General features: G+C 44.5%; 1 protein-coding gene across 2 annotated transcripts in view; it reads right to left on the bottom strand.

Annotated features, from left to right (window-relative positions):
- Nucleotides 1-25,415, bottom strand: part of SLC18A1 (solute carrier family 18 member A1) — a 367,959-nt gene that overhangs the window by 56,231 nt on the left and 286,313 nt on the right. For both annotated transcript variants that reach the window (XM_069617961.1, XM_069617962.1), the window contains one exon: nucleotides 6,265-6,316. In XM_069617961.1, coding sequence (XP_069474062.1) covers nucleotides 6,265-6,316 — 52 coding nt within the window. The remainder of the gene's footprint in view (nucleotides 1-6,264; nucleotides 6,317-25,415) is intronic.

Below are 25,415 nucleotides of genomic sequence, written 5' to 3'. Positions count from 1 at the left end.
GAGGTCTTTGTTCTTTGTCCTTTTCATAACCAGTTTCAATCACATTCCTTTTTCCCCTTAGCATCCAGCTAAAGTCTTGGTTTCTTTTTCTTTGGCTTCTATTTGCATACTTTTCTCTTCCCTATAGGTCTCAAGTTACAGTCTTCATTGCTCATGCATGTGGCCCTGCGTAACCAACGTATCCCCGCCAAGTCCCTTCTGTGATTTGATGCACACCTGCAGCAAAGATGATATCAGGAGCCCTGTGGATTACTGCTTTGTGTGGCTGCCTTTACTCTGAAGGCAACTCAGTTCCTTTTGTGTCGACTCCTCCCTGATACCTTCTTCTGATACTGAGCAATTCAGCATGAAAACCTGTTGTCAGTCTCTTCTAAAATCAATTGTCCAAATGTGTCTTTGTTCTGTTTGGAATTCCGCATGTATCCTCTTTTAGTGAATATCCTTCCCAATTGCACACATTTCTTTCCCTGATCCAGTTCCTCCTCCCATGGTGTCTCAAGCCACAGATATTTGAGGGGAGAGCTCACTCATGGCCACCTATCTGTTGGCATAGGGAATTGACCTAATTAAGCCTCTTATCAAACTATTCGTATGAATGACCCTACAGCTCTAGGGAGAACGGATTGTATATCTATCACTAGCCCAAAAAGGCAAGTTGTGGGTATCAATGACTTGACCCTAACCTTTTTTTTCTGAAAAGCATATAAAGACAGGCTTTTCTCTATACATGGATTTATTTAATGCACGAATCAAGAATATCAACAACCGAATTAACAACTGAAGCACTGGATGTTTGTACAGAGGCCACGCACTACGATATACCTGGTTGCATGAGAGTGAATCATAATTATCGCGATTGAGTGCCTATAGAGAGAGAGAGAGAGTGCTGATCTTTGAATGTACTAGCCTGGCTGGTCACAAACACAAGAACTGCTTCCCCTACTTTCATGCTGCTATTCCTTGGGTAAAAGGGGTCCTCATAGTTTTTGCCATCCCTGCCTACCTGCTTCAATTGCCCACGGCAAGCTACTTGCGCTTTCCTCCTTCGAAAACCATTACGCTAGCTTATCATCTCCATCCTATCTTGCTTTCTTGGTGATCTATCGCCCTCCTGGCCCTGTCACAACCTTTTGTGACAATCTTGACTTGCTCTTATCTTCTCTCTCACCTTCGACTATCCTCTATTCCTCCCAGGTGACTTCAATCTCCATCTTTCCTCTACCCATATGTCTGTTCCCTTAATTCCTATTCTCGACTTACCTCAAATTCTCCCCTTCCCATATCTCCAGTACCTCTTTGGACCTAATCTTTTAAACAATTGGTGTCACATCTTCGGAGTCTGCTCTACCCCTCCCTCTCGCTGATCTTTTCCGCTTATTCTTCTCATGTTCTCCTCCCTCTCCCCAATCCTTCCCCTTTCTCCTGTGGACTTCTTTCATCGTGATCTTAAAATATTAAACTGTTCCTCTTTCTCTTCTGCCCATACCTATCTTCTTCCCTCCATTGATATATTTGCCTCTCCTTCACCTGACTCAGATTCAATTGTTCTTTTGAGTAGTCTAACAAATACCCTTGATCTTCTTTATCCTCCTGCTCCCTTACGACCTACTCATAAACACTCTCAACCATGGATGACTTTGTCCCTCAATTATGCTTGGCAGGTACTTTATCAAGCCATTCAGCTTTGGCATAAGCCCAGGGCTACTACTTATCTTGTTTTCATGTCTACCCTTCATTCTGCTCCTGATGCCTTATTGTTCTCTGCTAAATAACAGTATTTTAATACTGTCTTTGACTCTCTTCTCATCCCCGCCATCCATATCTCAATCTAAATTGCATCCTTGCCCATTCTCTCCTGGATTCAGCTACACTTTTTTCTTTCTCTGGGTCAGACTTTGCAAACTACTTCTCCTCGAAAATGTCCCTCCTTCAATCTTCAATGTCATCCATCACCTCTCTTTCTTCGACTACCTCTTCTTCTGCACCTCTTTCTCTGCACAACAAGGTGATGAAGTTATTTCATCATCTTTTGATCTCTGATATTGTCACCTCCCTTACCCCTCTCTTCCTATAAATGCGCTTTGATGCTCCCTGTCCCCAAAAACCTATGCTCAATCCTTCTCTCCCCTCGTCTTTCCGCCCCCCTCCTCAACCTTTACTTCCTTATCTATACCTTTGGAATGGGTTGTCCATACCTAAATCTCTTCATTCATTAACCGGCACTCACTTCTTCCTCACATTCAATCCAGGTTCCTCCCCCATCACTCTACTGAGACCACACTTCTGGCAGTCTCAGAGTCTCTTCTATCCTCACGCTAGGCTAAACGTTCCTCTCTCCTATTACCTCTTAACCTATCTGCAGCATTCAATATGGTTGACTACTCTATTCTCCTTTCTAGTCTTTTGCATCTTGGTTTACGGGATTCTATGCTGAAATGGTTTCAATCCTACCCCTCCAACCACACCTATTCCGTCTCCTGGGCCGGTCAGTCCTCCCAGGTGCTCCCTCTCTCCTATGGTGTTCGTCGGGGTTCTGTGCTTGGTCCCCTTCTTTTTTCTCTCTTAACTTTTCCTATTGGTTCTATTATTTCTTGATTTGGTTCTTCATACCATCTCTAGGCGGACGACTCACAGATCTTCCTGTCATCGTCCTTCATAGACCCTATCCTTTCCTTTCTTTTTGACTGTCTGCTATCAATCCAATCCTGGATGTATTCTATTCTCACGATCCACATCTTAATCCCTCAATAACTGAAGTCCTTTTCTTTCCTGCCCACCATTTCTCCCCTCAACCCTCTTTCTGTCTCTTTTCCTCCTTCTTCACTTGCCAGCTCTACTACGGCTGCAACCTTGGAGTCAGTTTTGACTACTCTCTCTCTTTCTCATCCCACATCTCCTCAATTTCCTGCTCTTGCTGATATCAACTATTTAATATCTGCCAAGCCCATGCTGCCCAACTCCTAATTTCACCTTTAGTATTTTCTTGTCTATTCTATTGTTCCTCCTCATTACTTGGCCATCCAGCTACCTATTTTACCCCACTCCGCTCGATATATCATTCTTCGATTCGCATCCTCTGCACTGTCTCCATGTATAATTCTATTTCTACTGCCCTTCAGTCCCTCCAATGGTTGATTTTTGAAACCTGACTTCTGTTCTTGTTTCTCTGTCTGGTTTTTAAATGTACGTACGGTCTTGCTTCCTTCTATCTGTCTTCCCTGGTCTCTTTCTACTCTCCCTCTCGTTCTTGGTCTGTTTCCCTTTTGGCTGTTTCTCGCCCATCCTGTGCTTCTTCACGTTTCCACTCCTTTTCCCTCCTGGCCCCAAAGCACTGGAATGCTCACCCTCTCTCAATTCGGTGTTTGACTTACTTCTCTTTCTTTAAAATTCGATTGAAAGAGCACTTGCTTGCAAACTGATTATGTATTTACCAACTCATTTTATTGCACCGTTTTCTGACCTCTGTGAAGTGCTTAGGTTTGAGGTACTACATAAATAAAACAAAATACAAATACTTGCACACTCAGTCCTATCAACAGTCTTGTGTAAGCTGTTGTCATTTGTTTGTTAAACTATGCGCTGTGTTTTTCAAACTCTCCCGTGCAATTTTCTTATGGCTTACGTTTTATTGCTTTTTTGCTTTCATGGCCCAGTACTATGACGGCACTAGGATCTGCGTTGTGTGTTCTGTCCTCCCCATATATATGCGCCGATGTCCCCTGATCTTGCTCACTCCTCCGACTATGGGCCTCATCACAAGTTGGGCAGTATCCCGGCGGTAATACCGCCGGGATACTGCCCAACGCTAATCGCTCTACCGCAACTCGGTCCATCACAATTTGCACTGGATCACGAGTTGTGGCGGGGGCGGTTAATCCCCATTCCCCATTGGGGTGATAGGACCCAATGGGGTTGGGGAGCGCTATTACCAATGGTGGTAATTGCGCTGGCAGTAATAGCACTGAAAACGGGCAGTAAGCAGAATTTTTACCCCCAGCTAAAAACTGCAGGTAAACTTCTATACTTACCACCAAATTGAGGTGACCCTTAAATGCAGCGGAAATAGCATTACTGCCACATTTAAGGGCTCACGCCCAACTGGTGATGATATGAATATTTTCTCTGGGTCATTTATTGTGCAGTGCGTTGAAGTATTTTGAGGATTGGTTTGTCCGTATAAAACTGTCAAATAAATTAATGTTTTTTAAATGACCATCTCTGTTTAGACGTTTTACCTGTACACTCTGCTGTTAGTTTCCTTCTCTGCTTCTCTTTACTTTGATTATAATATACATTCCTTCTTCTCCCTTTTTTGCGTTTCAATTTTTAATTTGCCTAAACGGCGGCACAGAGTAATACATGGGTTTTGCATCAGCCTTAAGTATCTCCTGCCACTAAGAAAGCCAATAGAATGAGAAGTTATCACAATAACCGAAGAACATACACAATACACTGCAGTCACCTTATACTCCAACCCTCAGAGTGGCAAGGTGGGAAAGAGAGGTGAGAGCACGGAAGGAGACGAATGCAGTGGGGCGAGATGTACAGGTAAACATATCATGATGGAGCTCAAGTCGAACCATACAGAAGAAAAACATTTCCTAACACCTACCATGCCTCGATTGATTCCTGTTCCATTCCAGAGTTGTCTTTCTATGTGAAATCTAACAGCCTTATATAGAGGGTTTTAAGTGGGCCTGGGATAGCTGGGGCCAAGCCTCAGCAGTCTCTGGGATGTGCTGCCCTACCGAGGCTCACGCTAACGAGCCCTATCCACGCAGACCTCTCAGGCAGCCATTTAGCCAAGCGCTGCACGGTTACACGGCTGTATGCAGGTGTCAATTATTAGGCATCGCCTTTACTTTTTTCTAATCCGAAATGCTGACACGTGAAGACAGCCGTGTAACTGAGCAGCGTTTCGGCTAAACCTGTTGTTGTGTGATGTCTCTTTATTCATAAACAGGAGGAGGGCTGCGTTGGCCAGCCTCTCCTTTTGTTTCTGAGTAAAGAGCTAGCATGCAGCAGGAAGCCCATTAACTCTACTTGGTTAAAGGGCTTCCGCTGCGTGTTAGCTCTACAATACTCTAAACAAAATGAGAGGCTGCCCAACCCAGCCTCCTCCTGTTTCAGAATAAAGAGACATCACGCAGATGGCAGCCCATTGCATTGAAGCCCATGTGGTTAAAGGGTTGCCTGGGAGGGCCAGGGACCCCCACAGGTTTTTTATTAACCACAGCTCCTTCTTGAAAGCAAGGGCTGGGGGTGCTCTTGTCAGGGGCTCTTGTTGGGGGGCTGGACCTAAGCACCTGTATTTAAGCCACGCCCCCTAATAAGGGCCCACCCTCAGTTTATTACCCCACCTAAATCTATATATATATATATATATATATATATATATATATATATATATATATATATATATATATATATATATATATATATATGCAGGGCAACCCCAGCGCTAGCACTTGTGTGCTGTGTGGTCACCTGCATGCAATTTTAACCTTTCATAAGGCAGAGGGAAGAAGGAAAGCGCAAAGCGAGGCAAATTCACTTTTATGATTTCATGCAGACGGCGTTTACTAATGGATTCCAATGGAATTCACCTGGTCTTCAGCAGGTGCAAAACCAAGGTGGATTCCATAGGAATCCGTTCGTTTTATGCCTGCATGAAAAGGTCATCCAGGCATAAAATGAAAAGCACTGACGAGACAGAAGAGGAATGAGTTCTTATCACAGTGCAACTTCTCCACCTTGTCAATGCTTGAAAACCAGCCGGACAGGTAAATAAAGGTGTAAAAGCACCAAGCCTTGATTTTGTGCCATAATTTACCACTCCGTGCCATTTAAAATGAGGGTGGCATACAAGACGGAGGAGAAATGCATGGCAGAGATCTAATCTATGCTCTGTGCGCCTCCTTCATCTTCAAAACTGGGCAGAGAGTTAAATGGGGGCATAATAGTATGAAACCTAGATTTTACACCTCCATTTAATGCACCACCCCATTTTAAATGAGAAGATAGACCAGAGCACCATATCGAACCAAACTAATGTTCCTTGCCCCACAGTTTGAAACGGGCCACAATTCTGCTTAAGGGCATCTTTCATTTATAGTATCTCAGAGGAAGAGGTAATGACCTTCCACCAATCAGCAATATCATTGCATGCACAGAGCACATGGCACCAACCTGCTTCCAACATGGCCGCTCTTTTTCTCATGTCTCCATCCCACATACCCAGCTCACAGAGACTCCGGTACTTACACAAATCAAGCTAACTCCAACGACCACCATCCCAATCATGGAGCAGAGCCACCTGCATCAAGGAGAGAATATGTGTGAAGTGGTAACCAATCTTTTCCAGTCTGATGCTTTCCAGTCCACCCCCAGAACAAAAGACATGGCAGTGCTAAAGACAGAAAAAAAGGACTTACCGTCATTGGAAGTCTCACCACTTCTAACAGAAGCACCTTTACCATGATACCAATCTCATAGCACTAGTGATGTATTTGTCTGCTCGAGAGGGCTACTGGTTCGTATCCCACCCCCATAAGGCACCCCGCCACACAGATAGAGGGGTCTCGGGAAACCAACCCTAGACATTCTAGAAATAGAATCGGGAGGTAGAGAAGTCCCTCTCAATGAAACATTTTGGGCAAGGAAACAAAATCCTGTCCAGCATTAAGGGATTTATTGTGTCATATATGAACTTCCTCCAATAAGCTGGCACAGTGCCATTGAAAGTGATTTCTATAGATGCCATGTTAGCGTCGCTGGACATGCACATTACAAAAAGAACAGCCAGCAAAGGCGGGTGTATGGCTGCTGTGAACTGTTTGGACCAACAAGTACTGGGATACTGGGAACAGGTTAGATAGTTCATATAGATACATGATTCCTCTGGCTTGGGTGGCAGGTGATCGTGAGAGCCATAGCGAAGGACATGTGCTGCTAAAACACATGTGGTTGTGTATAAGGATTTTTAGCATCATGTATAATGGCTTCCTTGTGGAGAGATTTATTCTCAGAAGAATTAGCATAAAACAATGTATTTTCATGTGCATGAAATAGAACGGCTTGAAAGTAGATCAATACCTCTGCTGTTTTTTAGTTGAAATGCCAAAGGACAAAAATTATATTTTTAACCAAAGGACTTCAAAGGAAAGAGTAGTGTCTAATCTGCCTTCTCTGCCCCGCGCTACTACTAAACCAGCAGTGATCCCAAAAATAAGGGGGAACTATGGACAGCCTACAAAGTATACCTCCTTCACCTCTTTTGGTAGCGCAGTCCGAGGGCAATCTTTATCTTCAGGAGAGGTGTGAGCTGATAACAGTAGCAGCCCAAACAGTTAAGATAAAATGGGTCTGAACCAATAAAATATCAAAGCAAGGGTCTATAGAAAAGTAGACTTTTAATAAAAAAATAAAATGCATACACCTAATCAGAAAACAGTAAGATATCCCACCCCTGTAAAAGAAACTCAGAGAAAGCAGACCTTTGTGAAAGGGCACTCTGGGTAGAAAAGCTACAGTGTTTAGGCAATAGATTGGAAAACATGTGGCTGTTCATGGGTATGTCTGTAAAGAACAAGGCAGATAGGGGGTTTAAAACTACAATGGTCCCAAAATCTGGATCAAGAGGGCAGGGGCTTACCACAGTGCCTTTATTCTTGTCTTTGGTTCTCAATAGCATCCAGTTAGGTATAAAGCGCTTTTAATGTGGTCAAGCTAGTGTTGAGACAGCAATCCTACTTTCAGGCAGTGTTGAGTCGGTCCAAAGATGCAGGGCTCCTGATGGGTCGAGTCAGTGTTCAAGATGGCAAGACAGTGGCTTCCAATGTTTAGGCAAGCAGTCGAATTGGCGGTGTTCTGATGGCTCGTTGGTTTGATTCGGCATTCGAGATGGGCGAGTTTGATGGCTTGAATCAGTTGTTCCCATGATGCTGAACCCGTGATCGTGTCAAGACAAGTCGGGATGCTTCAGTGGGTCAAGCCAACATCTGGATAGTTTGAAGTGTAGTAGACAGTTTGAAGTTTGAGCCGATTGTCAAAAGCAGCACTGCGGGTCCTGTAGCAGCTCAAAGACGTTGAGCGTGGTTGATCTGGCTGGAAGATGTCTTGAGGTATCGAAACAGAATTCAAGCAGGTTCTGGGTTGCTGTGCTCCCACTCCAGGCTGGCAACTACAGGAGATCCTTCACCTCAAGTGAACTGGAGCCTGGTTCCAGTGCAGCCAGCTTAGAGACCTGGGTCCATAGCAGTTCATTGCCATTATTTTCTGGGCGTAATTAGGGGAGAGCTCTACTCATGCCTTATATGCCTTCTGTCTTCACCTCCCTGGAAGAAGACTTTGGGATAGACTGTATCGCTAAAAGAGGCCCGGTAAATACTTTTTTATCTTCTTGAAAGTCCAGAGATTAATCAAAGAAGGAGAGGATTTCCACTTATTATGAAGGCAATATGCCACAGGGATTGGTCAAAAGCAATCCTACTGTAAGGGGTCCAATCCAGGTTGTTGTAACAAGTGTCCTTTGTCTTCTGACATCACACCCATAATGCCTTGCCTGAGGGAAAAGGTGGGGACAGGAGAGATAGAGAGCCCTAATAGAAACCAAAATGGCAGGGCCTACCCAACGGAATTAATCCTTTTTGTAGCGCCGTATCACTCAGAGCTCTGCCTGTCATAGACCCGGCTCTCCGAAAAGGATTCATTCGGTTGGATAGGTCCTGCCCATAAAACCTCAGGAGCACAAACCCCCAAGAGAAGTAGAGGTCAGTGCTTGGAGTGAACGGCCTGCACTTACCAGGCCTGGGAATACTACGACTTCAGTCCAAATCCAATCAAGTGGGCTATCTGTACCCCCATTTGTGGTCTGGCTAGTTCTTAAGACACAGAATACACATTGTTGTATTTGAAAATTGGTCATGTCCCGATGAAGGCTGCGAATGCTGGGAACGACAGTTATGGTTCATGAGACGGCTGAAACACACTATGTCGACTTCTTATGAAATAACAACGACACTGCAAACAAGAATCAGGTCAAGCACAAATAAGGATTGAAATGACTCTGTAATAAGTCAGGGTTTTTGTTGTTCACAAATTACATATAGATGTGGGATCTTTGCTGAATATAGGTCTAAAATTAGAACAATTGTGTCTTTTGTTTCTAAAAATCAAATGAGATGCTAATGTTCGTTATGTAAATAAGTCTGAATGTCGAAATGTGGTTTGGAAAATGTGTATATAAGAATTGTTTTTTAAATGTGTTCTTGCCGTATGAATAAAAATATGTTTTGTTTAAATAAACAAAAGTCATTTATTAGAAATAAATTGAAGTAAATAGTGTATTATTAAAAGTCATTTATTATAAACGGACTGAAGTAAGTAAATATTGTGTGACATAAAGGCCTTAATCATTTTGTTCTATAAATGTTGTTGTTAACCTGGACGATCAAGGACTACTAGGTACCCTTAGTATAAAAATACTGCAAAATCAGATAACACAATTTGTTAGTCTCCAGGATACTTATAATCACTGTATGGAGGACAAAAATAAGCTACAAGGAAAATATAACAACCAATTTGGGCATAATAATGCTGTGTTCGACAATATTGTGACATTAAACTCAATTTAGCTGAATTAAAAGAAGAAAATAGGAAATTAGTACTCAAATAAGTTGAGTCTTAAAATGAATTTGATCAAATTAATCATAATTTAAGTGTCACAAAAAGACGAGCTTGCACAAGAGCGTGATGTTAAAATTCATGTGAAACAGCAATTAATACAATAACTAGAACAGGCACATGCAAACGAAGGCCTGAATCAAGGTTCTTCCGAAACATTAGCCAATGTGAAAGATGAAAATTACTCAAAGAAGTAATGGATCATAAAATGGCCCTACCCATTACCCAGCAGACAACCATCAGAGGCAAGTACTTTGGACAGATGGGATCAGTCCCTTTCACCAAAGACCTAATTCCACCCACCTACAACTTCCTATAGGCAAGCCGAGAGGTCTCTAACATCCCCTCTCCAAAATATTTCTAATCAGCATTACTTATCTGATATAAATGACTTGTCGCCGTTACTAGTGAAAAGCGGGGAGGGTAACCCCTTCAGCATGTCAGGAGAGGACCGGAGTGGAAATGAAGATACATCTGTGCCTGAAGAAGAATATCATGATTGAGAAATCCTGAACTGCAGAAAATGATCCTGCAGAGAAATCATTTAGCCCACCTAGGTGACATGGAAAGACAAAAGCTTCAGCCAAGGAATGGCATTTATCAGGCAGAATGGAAGAATTCTTCTATACCATCTGGGGAAGATACACTGTTTATTTTCAGTCCTCTGAAGAAGAAACCCCATATTACCCGACCTCTAAAAAAGTGATCCTCAGAAAATAACCCTGAGAAACCCCAGAGATAATAACAAACAGTGGACTCTGTGTCCTGTGCATCTACAAGGCACTCCCGAAATCAGAACACTCGGGAGGGCCCAGATGTCAATAGGGAATAGGGTTCGAGCAGTAGCTCTGACTCAGAGGAAGAGTGGACTCAGGTTCATAAATGCAAGAAGGGAAGATCCCAGCAGCGTTTCATCAAAGACCCTAAAAAACAAACAAAAGCCATTAAACATTTTATGACATCGGAAAAACTCCAAATATTCCATGTGGGAACATCTAGAGCTTTATGAGCAAATGTCTTCATTTGGAATAAGGAACACCAAAAGCACCATAAATTGTCTACCCATAAGCCAGCGATTTAAAAACATTTTTCTACCCATAGAAATCCACAAGAGGCCTGCAAAGCTGCATACAATATGGTTTGTGGCGAGGACCAATCGCTGAGAGAGACTGCCCAAGAGTTGAAGCATGCATTTTTACAGACTTCTCGGAAGGGACATACTAACACTAGGAAGTTTATTAACACATTTTTCCATGCACTCCCGGAATACATAATCACCCAATTAGTTTGGGACATCAACGATTTACGAACTCTCAAATGGGTGATTTTACAGTCTTCTAAGATTTATGAGGTCCAAAATCTGCAGAAAACTAAAATAATCCCCAAACTCATGTGACGGTGGTAGAGGTGAAGCGTGCCCCTTCTTTTGATCTGGAGTTAGGGGGGTTCAAAGAATACTTCTCATACCACCAAAGAGAATGACCGAATAGGAGACCTTCCACCCAGTCACAATCAAGCGACACTCAACCAGTGTTATAAAATACCAACCCTTCTGACATTAGTGCATAATACGTAGGTCCATGATGCCTGAGCTACAAATACATTCCGCCAAAACAGGGGTGGGAAATCAAAATCAGAGGGCCGTTCCCCCAGGAAATGCTAGTCAGAACTTGTTGTAGGAAAGAAATCCAACCCCCTCTCCAAATCAAAATGTTCAAAATAGACGTCCACCTCCTCCTTCCAGATTCCTGGACAGTAGAGCCCAGGATCAAGGGAGTGGAGACCCAGAAATGAAGGTTACAGTAACTTTCAACCATACCCGAGTTGCTTTGCTCGGAGAGATAGTTAACCTTCCAGGGAGCAACAAAGGTATGACCAACGACCTCCCTATGGTTCTGAGGGAGGAGAAAAGATCTCTCAGCTTCAACAACAGTTCAGCCAATTGACAGAGAACATTGGACACATGTTGAGGACCCAACATAACCCTCACGATACCAGTGTCCCCCAAAGTGATCCAACGTCCGGGTCAGGTGCCCCGGGGGGACATTGACAGAGGCAACCAATCCCTGCAATAGTATCTGACCCATACAATGACCCCTGAATTAAATAAAGAAATGGACACACCCATGGTACAGGTCCATCGTACTGACATCTGTCATTCAGAAATTGCTAACAAATAGCCTAAATGGCCCTCCACTTGTTACTAACTGACCCCTTAGAGCTGGACTATTCCTAGACGGGGGTGGTGGGCCACCTATCTAGAGTAGGGGACAGAGAAGAGAATGGGCCCCCTTCAATTAAGGCATAAAGTCTCTTTTATCCAACTTTCTTCAGGACCCAACATTTGATTGGAATAATTTTGTAAATACCACAGAAAGTGAGATAAAAGAGATAAAATAACCCACTGAAACTGGTTGACTGCAGATAGAGTGAGATGGTCAGCTAACAAGTGGACACCCTTAATTCAATCAATATTTTAACCTGTTGTTATATTGTTCCTGAGCAGAGAAGTGGCAGCATTAAAGTATATTTTCTAAGGCCACCAGGGGGCTCACATCGGATTGCTGGCTGATCGATGCTGCTCCCGGCCTGATGGACACACTGGGGACCTGAGTCCCCCCTTTTCACCCCTGAATTTCAAGGGGGCCCATTTGGTTCCCCAAGGGGAAGCCCTTCAGCACATGTGGTTCAAATCTGGAGCCGCTGGGGGCACTGAGGGCAGAGATAGCCATTGGCAAAGAGTCCCAGTGACTGGCAGAGTCTGATCCGGGACAGAGCTCGAGGGTGAGCACTGCGATACCGGGGACTGGCAGGCCGCCCCACTTGAGATGAGTCCCTTGACTGTCAGCAGGGTGGGCAGCAGCCTTGACGAGCGCTGCAGAGGGAATCCTGTGGCAAAGCGAGGCCAGGGAACCCAGCCCAGCGAGGGGCATGATACTGGAGGAGTCGTGGGTGCTGCAAAGGAGTGTAGTGAACTCAGGGATGGTGCCCCCCCACTCTGGACTGGATCAGTGGTAGGATCAGCGTTCCCCAGGAATAGGTGCTTGCTGCAGACACAGCAAGCCTCTACATTTGGCTTGCCCCTATAGGATCTGAGCCACTGCTTGAAGTGCCAAGGTCTAATTGCAGAATGTTTTCCATCGGTGGGCCAGTCGGGACCTGCCTTCCTGCGGGAGGCTTCTGACCATTGCTCTCCTGGTAGACCCTGAATTGGAGCTTGTGCGAAGGGCTACTAAATTGGCAGCAACTAAAGCCTCTACGTCTAGGTGTCAAACCTATCAGCAAACCAGGGCTGCCATCAGGTGTTGTGGCTGTAGAGTTAAGTCCACCAGATCCGTGGTGGGGCTTACTGGACTCAGCGCTCATGTTGCTGGTGCATGGAGTGGCGTTGTTTCCCTTGGAGCAGTAAGGGTGACTGCAGCGGTGCGGGCCCCCCTGGGAGTGGTGGGAAAGGACATCCAATCAGACACTCCCTGAGTGGGCGGAAATTGGGAGGGGGCCTGTGAAGGAGGTGTGGGGCCCCATGACATCTGCAGGGGTGTGAGCTAGCCCTACCACACAGACTTTATTGAGGTGACTGGGGTGTGTGGCCCCTTGGCATCGGCTAGGGGCATGTGCCACAGACTTCTTTGTGAGACTGGTGGAGGGAGCCAGCAGGTGAAGGATCCCAGTTCCCCTGCTCCCGGAGCCCCTTGAACCTGCTGGCGAGGGTGGAGTTGCTCCATGGCAATCCTGGGTCAGTGGTGCTCTTCTGCAGTGAGAGTGTGGGTGCCGGTGTGGAGTGTGGTCAGAGAAGTGGGCACTGGATTGATTGAACAAGTGCCACATTCTGCCTGGAGCGGTGGGGGACCTGGGCAGATACTGGGAGAAGAGGACCCCATTGGTAGAGCTGAATCCCCAGTAGGTGTGCTGAGCGACACTGTAGCTGTGCAGCATTCTTGGGGATGGTGATCCTGGTGAGGTGATTCCATATGACACAAATTTGGACTTGGAGGAGTATTGAGGTGGGGGCATCTGTGTGTGGTCAGTGCCTCATGATTAGGGGCTCCCTGATGGACAAGTGGGGGAAGATAACTTTGTGATCTGGCGTGGGGTGGCTAATGACATCTTCGGCTGTCCTTGAGGTCCCCCTAAATGGGAGCAGCGGTTGAACGGCCCTGAGAGGGTCCCTGAGAGAGAGAAGGAGTGTCCAAGTCTGGGGGTTATATGAAGGCGAGCAGGGCACCTGGATGAGCCAGCAGGATCCCACATCCCGTTTAGACTGGAAGTCGAAACTGGAGGGTTTTGAATATTCACAGAGGCAGAGATCGGGGAGTGATACCCCAACTAAGAACATGTCAAAGGGAGGAATGGCCTTTGTGTCCACGAAAAGGGACATCGCCTTGTTACTGGAGGAGATTAGAGGCATGACCAATATTGGAGGGAAGGTAGACAAAATGAATTGCAGACTCCACAAAATGGATGAGAGGTTGCAAGCCGTGGAGAACAATCAGTCATCCCTTGATGTTTTGGAGACTCAGATGCAATCTTTCAAGACCTGTCCTTCCATACATTGGCGAAGAGGCAACTATGAGCCCCCCTCACAAAATAGTTGAATGAGAAAGGAGTGAGATATAGCTGGGGCTTCCCTTTCTCCGTATCCTTGGAGGTCAAGGGGTACGACTATAAACTGGTTACAGAAGATGATATTCAGAGAGTCACGGGTGAATGGCTGGGGGAGGATGAGTCTGCAACGGAGGGAGTGGTGAAAGCTCCGGAGTACAGGCCATGGTGTATAAAAGGGCCACACAGGCGGAATGTCCCCTGCTTGAGGAAGTTAAGGAAATTGAATACTTCTCTGGCAGGTCCTATTTGACTCGGATGACTCCTCGCCTCAATGGAGTAAGACGGATCTGTCTTGTGTACTCTTGAAGTCAGTGTTCTTGTTTGGTTATGTGTCCTGATATATTGGGGGAATTCTCCACACAGTGGGGGTATTGCTATAGTGGAGTTGGGGGGAGTCGGCGTGGGTTGGGGGGAGTTGGTGTGAAGGTGTGGCGGCCCTTGTGTTAGAGGAGTCTTAGAAGTCGACCCGATGGCCGGGGTCCTACTGGTGGTCTGGTGCTCGTCCAGTGATGCTAACTGGTGGAGACCGGGCTCCTCAGGGGGTGACAGAGGGAGGAAGGTGGTGGGACGGGGGGGTGTAATTAGTGGGAGGGGAAAGCGAGTATTTCAGGTTTGGGGGGCTCAGAGCGAACAAGTTCAACATATGGGGTGGTCAGCCCAGATGGATATGTCAGAGTTTGAATCAGAGTGGAGAGGATAGGGGTGATTGTCTGAGGATATACATGCTAAATGCGAAAGGCCTCAATTCGCTGACTAAGAGGTCATTGGTGGCCAGAGAGTTTCAGAGATTGGGGATGGACATTCTCTTCCTCCAGGAAAGGAGGTTCTCCAGGGCGGGGGAAAGGAAAATCCCTTCTGCTCTCTTGGGGCAGGCCTACTGGAGTTTGGGTTGGGGAAAAAGGGGGTGTTGGCATCCTGATACATAAGAGGCCGAGGATGGAGGTAAGGAAGGTGTGGTGATGTATGCAAGGGAGAGCGCTCATCCTGAGGGGCTCCATAAGGGAAGTCTGAGTTACCCTTATTGTACTGTATGCCTCCAATCAGAGTCAGCTCCATTTCCTGCAGCCCATGTTGGTGAGGGCTTTAAGTCAGGTGGCGGGCCAACTCATTGTGGGTGGGGACCTCAATATGTGGGCAAGTCTGCTGCTAGACAGAAGGAATATGGGAACTAATGGTGGGGGGGGCATTGTGGAAGGAGCCCAAGGGCTACAGAGCTGTCTAGACAAATATGGTCTATATGATGCATGGCAGTTTTTTCACCCACAAGCAAGGGATTTACTTTTTACTCAGGGCCGCATTTGGGTCATTTACCTGTATAGATTACCTCTGTATCTCAGGGGAACTCTAAAGGTGGGGATGGAGTCTGAGATTCATCCAATCGTTTGGTCTGACCATGACTTGGTCTCTTTAGATTTGGGCTGGATGGGCTTGAGTACGTAGTGTTCTAGGTTGAGGTGCAATGACAATCTCTGAAAGGATCTGGTGTTTAGAAAATAACTGGAGGAGATGATTCAGAATGACATGGGGGAAGTAGACCAGGCCACGGTCTGGGATGTGGCCAAGGCGACATGGCATGGGTGCTGATTAGGGAGGGAGGGAGCAAGAAGAGGGAAAGGACTCTATTGCAAAATAGGTTGAGAAATGGGATAGGGACCTTGGAAAGTCAAATCCATGGGAATCGGATGAGAGAGAGAGTATATGGGTGGAGGAGGTGAGGGGTAAGAGAGAGGAGCTCCAGTTATTGGAGGAAGGAAAGATAATTTGGAAGATCCCCCGTTTCTAAGACAGAAATATTATGAGAAAGGAGACAAGGCAGACGCACTCCTGGCAGCAAGGTTGAGGGGCCAACATGCAGATAGGTGGATTGAGGTGGTGCATGGGACAGGGGGCACTCTTGAGACGTAAATGAAGAGAAAAGCAGAGACTTTTGCAGACTTTTACGAGGGCCTATACAAGTCTACGGGGCCACCTGATGGAGAGGGGATAGGAATCTATTTGACCGAAATCTCGCTACCAAAGTTGAATCCATAGGAAGCCAGTGAAATGGATATCCCATCATGGACGTGGAAATCCTGGCGGCCTTTAGAAGATTGCACATGGGAAAAACACCAGGGGAGGACGGATGCACAGTGGGTTTCTATAAGACATTCATGGGGGTCCTACAGCTGGTCAAGTGGCACAGCGAGTAGAGCGCTTGCTTTGACATCTGTGCAGAGCTTGCTAACACAGGTTCGAATCCCGGCTGGGCCAAACTCAGCCTTTCATCCTTCCGAGGTTGATAAACGAGCACCACACACCGTGCATAATAATAAGCAGCGCTCAGATACCTCAGGGTTCGTAGTGCTATATAAATGCCAAATTATTATATTATTATTACTCGCCAATTTGGTTAAGTTATTTAATAGTATTTTGGAATCTGGGTCTGCCCCAGACGTTTGGGAGGGCTCTTATCTTGGTGATCCACAAAGAGGGTAGGGACCCAAGAAAGTGCAGTTCTTATCGCCCGATATCTCGCTCGTCAACATAGTCACAAAATTGTTTACCTGAATCCTGAGTACAAGGCAGGCTGCCCCTGTCGCCGTTGATTTTTGCGCTCTCCATGGAGCCGTTGGCTCAGAGTTTGCACCGGACCCTCGAGTGGGGGGCATATCGGTGGGAGGTGTGGTCTATAAACTGGGTATCTATGCATATTATATTTTGCTGCATCTTAGTAACCCGATGTCCTCGGTCCCAGCAGTAGTGGAAATTGTGGAGCAGTATGGAGTACCCTAAGGCTTTAAAATTAATAAAGGGAAGTCCATTTCATTTTGCTTGGACCAGAGGGGAGACAATGATCTGAGGAGACTAGCCACATTGAGGATGCAGATCGAAGGAGATCAGCTATGGTATTTGGGGATAAATGATACAAGGGATTTGGGGGGTTATATGAAGCTAACATCCTGCCACTCCTGGCGCAGTTATTCAGTGATTTAGGGAAATGGGGGAAGTTGACAAATTTGTGGATGGGACAGCTGAACGCCATAAAGATGAACTTCCTCCCCAGAATTTTGTGTTTATTTCAGATGATACACATTCAGATCCCGGACTCCTTCTTCTGAGAGATTAGGGGGCGCCTTCTAAGATTCTAGTGGCAAGGAAAGAAAGCTAGGGTGGAGTATGGGGTATTGGTACTCCCGTAGAAAAAGCTGGAGCAGGGTTTCCTGATATATATCTGTATTATAAGGTGACACAACTTAGGGTCCTGATTCCCCACTTGAGGGTTCAGCGCCAATGGGTAGCGTTGGACAACTTCCATCTTTAACCGGTGACGGTGGGGGAATGGATATGGATACCGAGGGAGGTGGTTCCGAGAAGGAGTAGGAAACGCACCATCCTGGGGGTTATTTGGAGTATTTGGCGAAGAGGCCATGAGATGAAGGGCGGGATGACTTGGCCTCCCCACTGAGGCATCTGTGGGCCCCGGGTGTGAGAGATTGGATCCCAAATCTGTATAGATTTCAATCCTGATTTGAGGTGGGTCTCAAAAGCGTGGGGTAGTTGTGGAGGGATGGCTGGTTCATCTCAATGTGGGATCTGGAGGAAGCACTTGGATTAGAGACATTGTCACCCTTCTTGTACTTACAATTGAAAGGTATCTTCACCATCGAGCCTTGGAGGGAACTGGTGCAGAGGGAACTAACCCCTTTGAGAAGGTCCTCGACTCAAGAGAGGAGATGAAAGGATCTCTTCTCTATATGGAGCTTTGTTGTAGGCTGGTAGGGGTAGCACAGGGAAGCTCAGGTTGAAGTGGGAAGGGGACTCAGGGACTTAGGGGTGGAGGTGAACGATAGGCTCTTGCAAAATATGTGCTGTAGAACATATATGGGCTCCATTGCATGCCAGTACAAACTACATGCAATCAAATAACTTCATAGATGGCAGTACAACCCAGTGTGCCTCTCTAGAATGTCCCAGGGGTGAGCCCTCTTTGCTGGCATGAATGTGGGGAAAGGGGCGACTATTGGCACATGTAGTGGGGTTGTGTGAAAGTCCAGATATTCTGGGATGAAGTGCTTGGGTGGATCAAGGAGTTGGACAGAGTTCCCAGAATGAAAATGCTGCTATTGGTCCTATTTGGTCCTATTTAGGCGTACAATGGCCTTCCATACCTGCTGCATTTTTTGTTGTTAGCAGGTAGAGCGTATCTGGCAATGCAGTGGAAAAGGATGTTACTCCCGACCAAGAGGGAATTGATAAATGTGGGGAACAATATATATGTGATGGAGAGGATTACTGTAGCCATACATAGGAGGGGAGGGAACGTTGAAGAGGAATGGGCAGAATTTTGGACCAGGTATATTCCTACTGGTTGGGATCAGAGGATTCAGGGATATGAGGAGGAATGATAAGAGGGCGGAATGTAGGGGAGGAGGACAGTCATTCCAATGGGTGCAACCCAGAATGATCATGGGTAACAAGGTTTAAGACAGAACATTGGATTCTCATGTGGATTGGTTGGGCTGACTGTGTTATTAGTGGATCACTTGGGTCTGGTGTCATTGTTACCTCGAGCACGGTGGAGGGGGATGGAGGAGGGAGGGAAAGGGAAAAGCCAGCTGGGTAATCAGGTCATGGCATACGTTTTACCACTTGCTGTGTTGGTTTCTGAGGGGTTGAAAACGTTGTGAAAGGTGAACTTTTAATAAGTATAATATATGCACAGCTTGGGAATATGACAGCCTCCAGTTGGAGGGTGCAAGTGTATGATTATAAGTTCTTACTGGGAAAATCAAAAATAAAGAATGAGTATATTTTCTTCCACTTATGCTCATAGTCCGGGAGCTGTTTCTCTGGATTTTTACTTGAGACACATTTCTTCCAACCATTCATGCTTTGGCACTTTGTGTCTTAATTGAAGAAGGCCAGTCTCTACTCTGTCACCACGCCTTAGATAGGCAGCCCACCACCTCCATCTTGGGATAGTCCATCTCTAAGGGATCAGTTAGTAATGAGTGCCATTTAGACGATTAGTTAGCAATTTCTCAATGACAGAAGTATGTATGATGGACCTGTATCTTGTGTGTGTCTAGTACTTGGAATTTAGTACAGGGTCTGGTTAACCCATTTAAGTCCCTTTGTGTGTTAAATAAAGACATTCCAGAATATAGTAGCAACACCTCTATCCACTGGGAACATAAACCAAAAGAACCGAGAAACAGTGTGACATTTCAAGAAAAGGAAAATAGAATGGTTAACATTGAGATAGAGAAGTAAACAGAAAAAACCCAGAAAAGAAAGTCTTCTCTTTCAGAAATGGAGTGACACCTCCTCAAGAAAAGTGGGTATAAATAGAAGACTGTGAATCTGAGAAACATAGAAAAAGAGACTGAAAAGGGCATAGAAACTCCCTGGTATGAAAGCCAATCAGATAAAATGGTTATTTTAAACCCCAAAAGTGCAGAAACAGTAGAGGCACCCTCTCTCCTAAAATATTCTGAGGATTGTCCTCTGAAAATAGAATACAAAAAAGAGTCAGTGGAATGGGGGGATACACCTACTTCATATCTTATTTCTAAATGTGTATTTATTCTAAGAGGTTCAAAGAGGTTTCCAAGCCAACACACAGGAACTTGACCTCAAAGAAGGAACTATAGATATGGGGGCAATCCAAGGTCTTGCATTAGAAATAAACCACATCAAGAACAATTCATGCTGTGCTATCAAATAACTAATACTTTCTTTGTTGACTAGAGTCTAAAGAAGGTAGGTTCAATGCTGCTGTCCAGATACGAGGTCAGTGTGATTTATCAGTTCTGGTAGACACAGGGACACAGGTGAACTTGATTTCAAAGCAAACCTTTTAGAAACTCACCTGGGAAGAGGGAAAACATACACCATTTCCCTCAAACCTCTTCAAAGGGAACTCCAAAATGTTGACCAAAAGGATATTTCTGTCAATGGGATTGTAGACCTGGAAATAAAAATTGGGCGACACTGTCTGAATAAGCTGGTGATCACTGCTGCTCCAGAGTGCACACCCTATTTACTGGGGAATGATTTTCTTTGGAGGCTCACCTCTGATTGATTGGGTGAACTAGGTTCTCTGGATCCAAACAAACCGTCCCATCAAGCAGAAGAGAAGTACCAAGTATGCCAGTCTGAATGGTACTTGTGACTTGATTTAATGACACCCCAATCAAATTGAATTGAAGTTTCAAAATAATCAGGTTCCCGAGATCACCATCCTCTCAATAGGAGACCACAGTAGTGAGGGGACATTATCCCAACTACAAAGAATTAATGTCCCTCCCAACATGAAGTGGTCTTCCATGTTGGATGGACATACCTTGAAGGTCTACATTCTACATTCAGGACGACCCCAAACAAAAAGTCAAAGTAGTCTTGAAAAGAGTCCCGAAAAACATATTCTTAATTTGACTGACATCCAGAGGAAAGGCAAACACACATTCTTCCCCATCCAGATAAATGGAGGGAAAGATCCTGTGCTCGCCAGAGTCTGTCTAAGCGATGGAAAAAGCTTCACTGCTTCAGCGACTCCAAAAGGATCAGGCCATTCCCTCTTTTAATTTGACAAATGGGAAAATGGTCTAGAAACTCAAAGTTCTAAACATGTGCTACCTAGCAGATGCATGTAAAAAATGTTGATTGGTGATAAAACTACTGGCCATAATTGTTGGATCGTTAGAGATGTTGTTTCTGAATTTGATCTAAGTAGTGATATTCTCCATCAATTTGCAATTAATTTGGATTTTATGAATTATAAAGTTTGGTCAAGACTGGGGGGATAACCCAATGGGCTTTGACAAAGTTGAGAAAGCATTTCAGACAGCTCAATTGTTGCCTTATGTTGTTGAAGTCCAAGCAAAAGCAGAGCTTATTATTCCAGGACAAGTGCACCAGTTCACCATACCAATAAAAACAAAAGGAGGACAAATATAAATGATTCATAAACTTGAGTTATACCCTACAACAAGGATTGTCCCTACATCCAATTCCTTAGTCAATCTAAATAACAACACCATTAGAATATTGGTGGATAACAGCGACCCTCAAAGTATTACTTTGGGTTCAGACACCTCTATTGAAATGGTGGTCAATTCCCAATATTATGCTATTGACTTAGAAAAATAAATTATAGGTCCAATTCCAGAACATTGTTATGATCAAGCAGACAGTATCAAACCAGAAAAGATCAACACCCGACATGGGGGATATTCTTGATGTATTCTTCATACCCTTAGCGGGTAGAAGATGTTACCCGTGACATCTTGGACCACGAGGTAGTGTTTAGAGTTCATAATAAGTATCTAGAATCCATTGAACCTCCAGTCCAGGTAAATACCATTAAAAGGGATCTCTCCACTGAACTGGAGGATACTTCTGAAATATTGACACCAGAGGTGTTTCTGGGTTTTCGGCAGATGGTAGAAGAACAGATCAGTCTGGTTGATGCCTGTGAAACTGATGAACAGCGGCAACAACTGAGACAGGTATTGCTGGATTTCCACAGTATCTTCTCAGTTGACTTCTATTATTGTGGGCATACAAATATTGATGCAACGACAATACCAACGGACCCTGAAATGGCTCCCTTGTTTGTAAGACAATACTGGTTGCCTCTCACATCCATGGATTCACTCACAGAGATTATCAGAAACCTGCAATGCTGTGGCATAATTTGTCCTATCCAGAGCATCTATAGCAACCCTGTACTGGTATCCTAAAACCCAATGGACAATGGAGACTTTGTGCTGACCTGAGGGAGTTGAATAAACTGGTCCGCATGTTAAGTTGGCCTCTCCCCTATATCGACCAAGGACTGGCACGGATCCAATGATGAAAACTGTACATGGGCCTTGCCTTGACAAACGGTTATTGGACCGTACCCCTGAATGGGGTAGATCAGTATTAACTTGCATTTACCTTTGGGGGTGGCGGGGGGCAACAATATCCTTGGACCCGTACTCCCTTTGGGTACATCAATTCAGGAAATTAGTGTAACATGTAGGAAAAATGCCTAATCTGAACGAAATAGGAAACTTGACTCATGTGGACAATCTGTTGATCAAAAGCTCAACTATGAAAGAACATCTGGCAGAAATCAGATATGTTCTTACCCAGCTGCAAAAAGCTGGTGCACAATCCGAGGCAGTGAAGAAATTGAAAAGAAGCCTGACACAAACTCCTTGATTGGCTCAAGAATAAGGAGTTTTTCTTAGAGACTGGTTTCTCAGATACCTGTTTGATGACAGGGTTACTCCTACGCGAGCAAAACATTATTCTCCATGGAAGAAAAATTCAATGATTTCAAAAAAGCACTTCTGGCAATGGTTTGGACATTGAAAAACTACCACCCATTTATCCAAGGGGAGCACATCATAGTGGAGACCTCTCACCAAACATTACAATTAAGAATATGGAATGGGAATGTCTCTAATTCATGAATAACTTATTGGATTCTGTCAATGCAGGGCTTTCCGGTGGGGTCAAGTACAGCCAAAATAAGAAGAAGCCCCTAGCTCAGGCATTGGTGGACTTACATGATTGTCCTGAAGAACAGTGTCTCAAGGACAAAAGTCTGATCATCAATAATAATATGGAGGCATACCTGGCATCCCCGCACAAGGTGTATGAAGAAAATAGGGTTTATGTGGATGGATGTTCCTACCATATTACAAACATGGGAAGAAAAATTTGGTTTCTGGCATTGGGAACGCTTGGGTAAATGATCTTTCCAAACCCTCCTCTGGTTACAAAATAGGTCCCCAAAGCAGTCGGGTACCAGAGCAGATGGCAATTTATCATGCAGTCCGTACTGCAGTAAACCACCAACTCTCCAAACTTGTGATTATCACTGATTCTGATTATGTGTGACATTTTTTCTGGAACACCTGATTAATTGGAAAAACAGGGGCGTGCTTTGTGTAAATAATTAACCATTAAAACATGGTAGATTGATCCAGACTATTGACGACTTGGTGACGTCGATTGAAATGATTATCTATTGGAAAAAGGTCATTCCAGGATAGAGGGTCCTGATTAGACTGGAAATGACTTTGCTGTTCAATTGGCCAAAACAATCCTGGGAGAAATCCATATCCTGGGAGAGATCCAGATCACAATCATGCACTGACAGTGAACTAACAGCTGCTCAGTGGAGTAGAGATACTCCTGATGCAGATTTGATCACTGCTCAAAAAGAGGATCCTAATATTGGAACATTTTGTACATATTTTGAAGGTCTGGTCGGATTTCCTCTGGTACAATCAGACTATGAAGGAAAGGAAGACCTTTGCATTCTGATGAAATTCCAGAATATGTTCAAGGTTTGAGATGGGCTGCTGGTAGGGAAATCCCAATATGGTTATGACCAGTGGGTGGTTCCTACTTCCTTCTGAAGTCAGATGCTCACCCATGCCCATGATGCAGCCACAGCCGGTCAAAGGAGATTCAGAATACTTTTGAGATACTGCAAGAAGTTGCTTAATGGCAGCACATGGGCCAGGATCTCAATACATATTTAAAGGAATGTCTTGTGGGTACTCAGTTCCAAACGAGTACTCCCACACACAGAACCCCTTTACAGAAAAGAGGAATGACGCTACCATTTTCTGATTTGCAAGTAGACTTCATTGGACAAGTAACCCATTCTTCCAGAGGAAATAAATACATGTTGAGGTGACATGCCTCTACTCAAAGTGGATTGAGTGCCTTCCTGCTCCAAATTGTAAGTCAGAGACAGCTGCCACTTTGATGATCAACAACATCTCTCTCATTTCGGTCTTACTCATAGGGTTGATTCTAACAGAGCTAGTCATTTTACCAGTGAGGTAATAACTAAGATATGGAAAATGGTAGGAGTAAAAACAAAACTCCACATCACCTACCACCAAGCAATCGTGTGGGAGTGTGGAGAGATACAACAAAACAATTATGAGTATCTTAAAGAAGTTTTGGGTCGATTCAGTACCAACTTGGAAAATCTGATTGCTGCTTGTCCGGATGGCCATTTCATCTACAACATCTTCTGCCACTAAGATGTCTCCATTTGAATTGATGACTGGATGAAAAATAGTATTGCCTCAACATCTGCGACTCCGAACTCAGGAGCATATGGTAAGTGTCTCAACTACTCATGAATACATTGAGAACTTGAGCAAGCACTCACAGCATGCGTTTGCATATGCCCAACGCAATCAGGAGAGAAGGAAAGAGATCTTACTACAACCTCAAGAGAACAGAGTATGAGGTAGGTGACAGGTTTTATCTAAACAAGTTTCTAAAAAACCAAGCAAGGGCAAGAAGTTTTTACCTTATTGGAGAGGTGATTTTGTGATTACTGATAACATTTCTAATGTCACCTATAAGATCCAAATCCCAAAAGGAGATCTGGTCGAGGAAAAATTGACCCATATCAATCAATAAAAAATCTGTCACAGATGGTTTTTAAATCACAGGCCATTTTTAGTTTGCATTTTATTTTGTAGGCTTGCTGGTTCACCATTCAACTGGTCCATCTGTGATTTTAGCATATCCGAGTCCATTCAGTGCTCAAATCCTTTCAGTTCCTCCTGCTACATTAAGGTGATTCCTTTTGAATCTAAATGTCCCTTATGGTGGAATATGAATTTGCTATAGCTAAGTGTTCATGAGTCACTATTTTTGTGTCTCTATATTGGTTTTTCAGTAAACAGCCATTGGTGGTCAATGGTGTAACTTCACCTGGCAACTACATCATATATCAGAAGAAAACTAGGGCCCCGGATCTCAAAGTGGTATGGTCCCTGATTAATTTGGTATGTACTCTAGGAGGCTCAGATGTTGTGGGCAGTTTTCATTTATGGATCTTAGTTTGTTGAGGGCAAGTTGATGTCTCTAAAGAGGTGGGTTGTAACACAATTTTTCAGACCAATAATTATCCAGTGGATGACTAATGCATTCCCTGGCTGTTTTTGAAAAACTTTTTTAGAAATTCCCCTTTTGTTATTTTGGTTTGTGATAGTTTTTGTTTATTTTATGTTTTTCTAAATTGATGTTGTCTCTCTTTTTGTTTGCCATTTTTTGATCTGTCTCTTTGATATGCATGTTTTGATGCTTTGACTACTTCCCGCACTTTAGCATGGTCA

The sequence above is a fragment of the Ambystoma mexicanum genome, chromosome 10 (genome assembly GCF_040938575.1).
Source record: "Ambystoma mexicanum isolate Mex_15411 chromosome 10, UKY_AmexF1_1, whole genome shotgun sequence".
NCBI classification, from domain to species: domain Eukaryota; kingdom Metazoa; phylum Chordata; class Amphibia; order Caudata; family Ambystomatidae; genus Ambystoma; species Ambystoma mexicanum.
The sequence above is the reverse complement of the archived record's forward strand: the minus strand, read 5'-3'. Positions and strand labels throughout refer to the sequence as shown.